This window comes from Giraffa tippelskirchi, chromosome 7 (genome assembly GCF_054371585.1).
Source record: "Giraffa tippelskirchi isolate mGirTip1 chromosome 7, T2T-mGirTip1v1.2.pri, whole genome shotgun sequence".
Classification (NCBI taxonomy): domain Eukaryota; kingdom Metazoa; phylum Chordata; class Mammalia; order Artiodactyla; family Giraffidae; genus Giraffa; species Giraffa tippelskirchi.
In genome coordinates this window covers 136,994,204-137,000,390 of record NC_137281.1, presented here as the reverse complement: position 1 = coordinate 137,000,390, position 6,187 = coordinate 136,994,204, and the positions used below count along the sequence as shown (strand labels likewise).

General features: G+C 46.8%; 1 protein-coding gene across 3 annotated transcripts in view; it reads left to right on the top strand.

Moving 5' to 3' along the window:
* Positions 1-815: 815 nt before the first annotated feature.
* Positions 816-6,187, top strand: part of ZBTB25 (zinc finger and BTB domain containing 25) — a 52,113-nt gene continuing 46,741 nt past the window's right edge. The window contains exon 1 of one of the 3 annotated variants that reach the window (XM_081509913.1): positions 816-1,131. Coding sequence is in view for 1 of the 3 variants with exons in the window: in XM_081509912.1 (XP_081366038.1) it covers positions 1,332-1,492 (161 nt within the window). In the remaining 2 variants the exon portion in view is untranslated. Of the gene's footprint in view, positions 1,493-6,187 lie in introns of all 3 variants that reach the window. The other 2 variants (XM_081509914.1, XM_081509912.1) reach the window with 2 other exon arrangements.

The window sequence follows — 6,187 nt, the reverse complement described above, 5'->3', positions numbered from 1 at the left end:
AAAGGACTTCCGCTGCCGCACAGCCGCGCCTGCTGCACCGCACTGAGCCGGCCCCGCTTACGCGGCGACTCCGGGTCTGCCCACCAGTTCGCTGCGGCGTCCGCCAGCCTTCCCCTCCCTCTCGACCGCCCACCCACTCCGCCGCTGGCTGCTAGGGGCACCAGCGGTCGCCTGTTTGTTGCAACAAGTTTCTGCGTCGGGTTCCGAGGAGGCTGGCGCAACCCGCACCGCGGGGGCCGGCGCGGCGGCGGCCTGACCACCCCTCTCGCCCCTTTCCCAAGGGTAGGCTTGGGACCTCCTCCTCCTCCTGTTTGCACAGCTGGATGGGACTGGGCTCCTCCCGGCTCCCCAAGGGCAGGCTGCTGCTTTCCCACTCCGTCCAGATGTCAGAGCCCGGCCCCAGAGGGCCCAGCAGCTGGGACCCTCCCTCACAGGACGTCCCTAGTGTTCGGGGGGCGCCGGAACCCTAGTCCCGTCCCGTGCGCTGCCAGTCGGTTCAGGGTCGCCCATTCCCCGCACCTCCCCCACGCTTGCCTTCCGTGGGCCTGTCCGCCTCTGGCCTTGAGTCACTTCCCCCGCCATGCCCCACCCCGCCCAGCCTGCCTCCCCTCCTAGGCTCCCGGGGCTTAAGCTTCCCTGGCCCCGCGCCCTCTCTCCTCTTCCCGCGAAGACGCGGGTGCACCCTTTCCCGCCCCCATCTCTGGATTGAGGTGGTGCCTGTGTTTTTGCACACCCTGGGGAAAGTCCCCGGGTCACGCGGTTGTGTGTGGGGGGGAGCCTGTGACGCTCTGGCTGGTCTCCACGCTTCCGCCTACAGAGTCACGACTAGCAACCGTGGCGAAGGCACCCGGAGCGCGGACCGACCCCCGCCAGGCCAGTTGAGCTGGCGGGCGGGCGGACCAGCGCGCACGTATGCACGCACGCACGCACACTTCGGCCCCCGCGCCTCAGGTTCCTCAGCTACGAGGCGCGCGGTCACGTGGGGCCCTTCGCGGGGCGGCTGGCGCGGGAAGCCGCGCGAGAGCGGGCCGCGGGGTGCGTGAGCCGGCGCCGCCGCGTGACGTACGCGGCGCGGGAGGAGCCCCTCCCGCACGGAGAAGTCGGCCGCCTGCCTGCCGCGGCGGCCTCTGGGTAAGCGACGCGGCCCGGCCCCTATGGGCTGCCTCGGGCTCAGTCCCTCCCGCCGCGAGCCGCCTGGGGCGGCGGCCTGCAGCTGCGCCGGTCGCGGGACAGATGCAAGTAGCTGGGGAGATGGGTGTTTCTGGTCCGTTTGAGATGTCAATCAGGGCACTGGAGGAAAATGGCAACCGCCAGTGAGAGCTGGGCGGAGGATGTCCAGAGAGGCCTTTCTCTGCCCACACCAGGCGGCCGCCGGGCCCGACGCAGGCCGGGACTGGGCTCCGGGGCGCATCAAAGGGACGGAGACCTTCCGGCTGGGGGTCCCGGGGCGACCCGGCGCGGGAAGACCCCACGGGCCTGCGGCATTCCCCAGGCTGCTGCACCCCCGACCCCTCTCGCCAGTGGGCGGGTCTCCAGGTGCCACTTGAGGGATGCAGCAGGCACTGTCCTCCGTCTCCCCTCCACACCACCGTTTGTGATTACCCCGTCTCTAGGACCGGAATTCCCCCTCATCTCCATAATTCTTTTTTCAGATTATGTTAATGTCATTCTAAGTCAGTTTTTCTTTTTAAAGCCTGCTCCATCTATCGCTGCCTTCTTTAGCACTCTTTATTTGGAAAAATCAAGCTGTTGTCAAATTGCTTAGGCAGCGCCTAGCGCCGTGCCTGGAAATTGACAGCAGCTAAGATGTTTCATAAATTAACGCCCCGGTTCCCCCCCAGTAGCATGCATTCTCTTGAGACTCCTGTTTGGCAAAGCTGTTATTCTCACAGGATTTTGTGAAGTATGTAAAGTACACCTTAGAATCACAAGTCTTAAAGCCGAAAGGGGCCTAATAGAAAATGCAGTTCATCCCTCTAATTTTACAGGTGAGGACACCAGGCCAAAAGACTAGCTTGATCGAAGTCCCATACCTCGTCAGTAACTAGACTCCAGGGCTCTAGATGTCTTGGTCGTCACAGTCCTCACCACACCAGGGGTGCGATGCCAGTTAACCCACTCACTGTAGAGACTTATCTGCTAGAGGTGATTATACTTGATTCCGGCTATTGAGAATCAGACTTGGCTAGTGTGATGGCTCTGGCATCTTAAGGAATGTGGTTGGCACTATTTCTAGGTGGAATAGACTGCCTATTAATGTACTTTGAGCTCAAAGCTCGTCCCCTTCCTCCGCACAAAAACATTCAGTTCTGTTTTCTGCAAGAATAACCAAGATGTGCAGCATTAGTTGCTTCCTTGGGTAAAGGCACCAGAGATCTCTTGGGCAATCTGAATATGCTTTAATTAAGAGTAAACTATTAATCCATTATCAGACATCAGCTCTCTAGTAGGGAACAAAACACTGATGGGATAGGAAGCAGAATAGATGAGTTCTGATGGCTGGGAAGTTTTCAGGAGCCAATAGAACATCACAGCAAGAAGACAAGAGGGGACCTCACATAACTTGCTATACCTTTTCTCCCAGCGCAGCTCTGAATGTCTTATTTGGAGGTAGCAGAGGTGGATTTGGTCCTTGTTTATTGAGTAAACAGCCCAACAGCAACCTGCAGTGGCCTGCTGCTCTTTCATAGATGAATTATGAATACTTACTGAAATGGAGGTAGTATTGTCTCCATCTTACAAGCAAGGAAACAGGCTCAGAAAGATGTACCTGGCTTCCATGATGCTGTCATTTGCAGTGGAATTCAAAGCTAAATCACTTTGTCTCCCAAGTTTGATCAGTGCTCTTTTGCATTAGATCTTGCTACCACTTCAAGCCAGGAAGGGGATGAGTGAATCGCCTGTGGCTGATTTATTGGCGCCTGTGGTTGCCCAGAGAGGCTGAGCAGGACTTTCAGCTGTCCTCTATGCCTTAGAAAGTAGAGCTGTGTGCTTCCACCCTATCTCCTGAGGGGAGTGCGGAGGAGCCAGGCTGTCTAGCTAGGGAGGAGGGGCCCAAGTGCCTTGGCCATAAATTATCCTGGTCAGGGCTGTGCTGGGAAGTGTTGCATAATGCCCTCCCCAACACTGAACCAAAGTGATTTATTTACTATGGTCCGTAGACGGTACTTGACCATCTTGTTAAAGAAAAACTTGTACATTTTAGTAATAAAGGCCAGAAAAGAGTTGGGGGTTTTATATTATGGCAGGTTTTTTCCTTGTCTTAAAAGCAGTGCAGGTGCTCTTATCTTGATAAATTATAAAGTACTTCTGCACCACTTCCTGTGCCCCCTTTCTGCTTATTTATTCCAAATTGCATGTGAACTTCAGTCTCTTGAGAGAAGAATGCTAAGAAAAATACTGTTCCAGTTTATAGTTACCAGCACAGGCTGTGGAATCAAATATAGCTTTTGATCCCCACTTTGTACTGTTTGCTGGTTGTATGTCCTAAGCCTAGGTTTTTTCTTATCTGTAAAGTGGAAATAGAAATAATACATATAGTCATGGTGAGGATTAAAAGAGGTAGTGTACATAGGGCATTTAGCACAAGGCCTTACACATACTATTTACTCTAATAATAGCTATTAATAACTGTAACAATATTTAGGCTAGAAAAGATATTGCTGCTTAAACTTGCTTAGGGAGAGTGGAGGAAGAGGAAGGAAAGTGTTTGAAGCAAACAGTAGTTTCAGGATTATTGGTTGAATTTATTAACACATCTGCTTTCCTTTTCTAGCAGGAATTCTTTTTTCTTTTTTTTAAATCTTACCTGGAGAAAAAGTGTTCATAGTGTTAAGGTAGTTATTTTCGAATATTTTTCTAATTCATTATTTGCCTGGTTACAAATCAATCATACAATGGCTCTTTAATTCCTCCTGAGGAATCCTAGGCACTTTAAGCAAAGGGTTTCATTAACCCATGTGGATAATGTGTTTGTGGAACATTCCGTGGCAAAGGAAGCGTTGGTTCACCTATATTCAGAAGTAATAATCATTCTTGTTTGTACTGTATTCCAGGTCTGTACTAGCATTGTTGTTTTCCAGTTTTCTCCTGCCCTTTCAGTGGTTTTTCTTTCAGAAATTCAGACTTAATTTTTTTAGTGGGCTAAGAGGAAACTTTTCCTTTCCTTTACAGGGTTCTGATATTTTTAAGATCCAGTAGCAATTTGCACTCACCGGTGTTAGCTTTCATGTTTGCCTGGCATTGCGGCTTTATCAGGCATCCCACGTGTTGGTTAGATGAGGGTAGAGATGTAGTAGGCTGGCTGTGTCTACCAACCAGCAGCAGGCCTCAAACTAACGTTTCCCCTGTTCCGTTAAAGGTTTCTAGAGCTTAACTGCTCTTCCTGTATCATCTACCACGTCTGCTCCTTACCCTCTTCTCTTACATTCTCAGAGATATTGTCATTAGCAAATGCCTAGAATTACTGCAGGTTTTACCTCACACAATAATTTTCAGATTTTGAATTTCCATATCATTTTCAGATATTATAAAAATAGATATAGTAGTGTCTGAGAGAGTAAATATACCTCTTTTTCCTAAGTACTTTTAAAAAAGAAGTTTGAAAATGGTGTGTTCTTTGTCTGCCCCCAAGACCCATACTACTTTGGGAATATTTCTGTTTCTTGATCTGGCAAATTTTTAGTTTAAAGTTAAAATTAGAATTACAGTGGTTGATTTTGGTTCGTTTAATGTAATTTGTATAATTCCCACATTTTAAGCCCTTCTTGTGAAACAGTTTTTCTCTGTAATTTTAGTGTGTGAAATAGTCTCTTGGATTTCCTGGGTCCCTTGTTCTTCTAATGCAGTGGTTCTTAATTGAGGCATTATATTAGAATTCACCTGTATGGTAGTCGCTCAGTCGTGTCCAGCTCTTTGTTACTCCACGGGCTGTAGCCTGCCAGGCCTCCCTGTCCATGAAATTCTTCAGGCAAGAGATACTGGAGTGGGTTGCTGTTACCTTCTCCAGGAATCACCTAAGGAGGTTAAAAAAGGCTCTGTACTTCACCCTCAGCAGTTCTGTTTGGGTTAATCTGGAGTAGGACTCAGACATCAGTACAGCTCTGCATGGAAGGTTTTAACATTCCTTCTCTTGGTTATAAAACATTACACTGCCACAGTCATGTGAAGGTAAATTAAAAAGTTAAAATCATTGTATAAAGTCTTAGTAAGTAGCACTTTGGATATTTCTGCTTTTACCTTTGTATTTATAGCCATGAGTAAGTATCTCAGAAAAGCTGTACACATTCCTAGGCCAACTTTCCTGTCTCCATGTCTTAATAATAATAAAGTTACAGTGGTGGAAACCACAAAGAAAATATGTGTTTTCCAGAGAAACAGATGTCTTACTCCCTTTATTTATTCTTTTATTGAAGAGTCTTATAGCCTGCCAGAATGAAAAGTTGCATATTGTAGGGCATTATTCTGGCTGTCATAGATCTGAGAGTCCAGATCTGAGAGTCCAGTCTGTCTATTATAAAATATTTTTTAAAGTAAATTCAAAGATGTTGAGTATCAAGCTAACTTTGAAACTGTTCTAGCTTACTTAGATTGAGCTAATCCAGAGTTGTTACAGTCTAGTAAGTAAACAATTTTTTGTAGTCTCTTAAATATCAGTGCTATTATTATAAACATCACTTTGATAACAGATAAACCATTTTAAGATGTAGCACCATTACATTGGTTATAGCATTTGTAAATATAATGGTAAGTTATTTTATTGCAACCTCTCTCACGTTTTAAATCTCCACCAAAATTTCTCACATGTAACTTCTAAGATGTTTCTGTATACATAGGGAACTTTGACTATTCCACATACTAAAGAAAATAAAATGAGTAGACAAAAAATGATGAGAAAAGGCTATATTAAAAGCCTCTCTAATAATTTGTAAAGTAAGTTGTATTAGAAAACATTCTGAATTAACTATGTGATGTTTTGGTTCTATTAACATGAGGTAAAGTATGGTTGTGCTGCCTTAAAACATGAAATGTCTATAATGCAAACAAGTTTGAATGAACTTATATATATATGTGACTTTTTTTATTTAACAGATTTGATTTTATTTCATTTTATAAACTTGAAACATTTATCCCCTTATTTGATTCAATATATTTGCAAAATCTGCCATCAATATATATGTTGATAGTT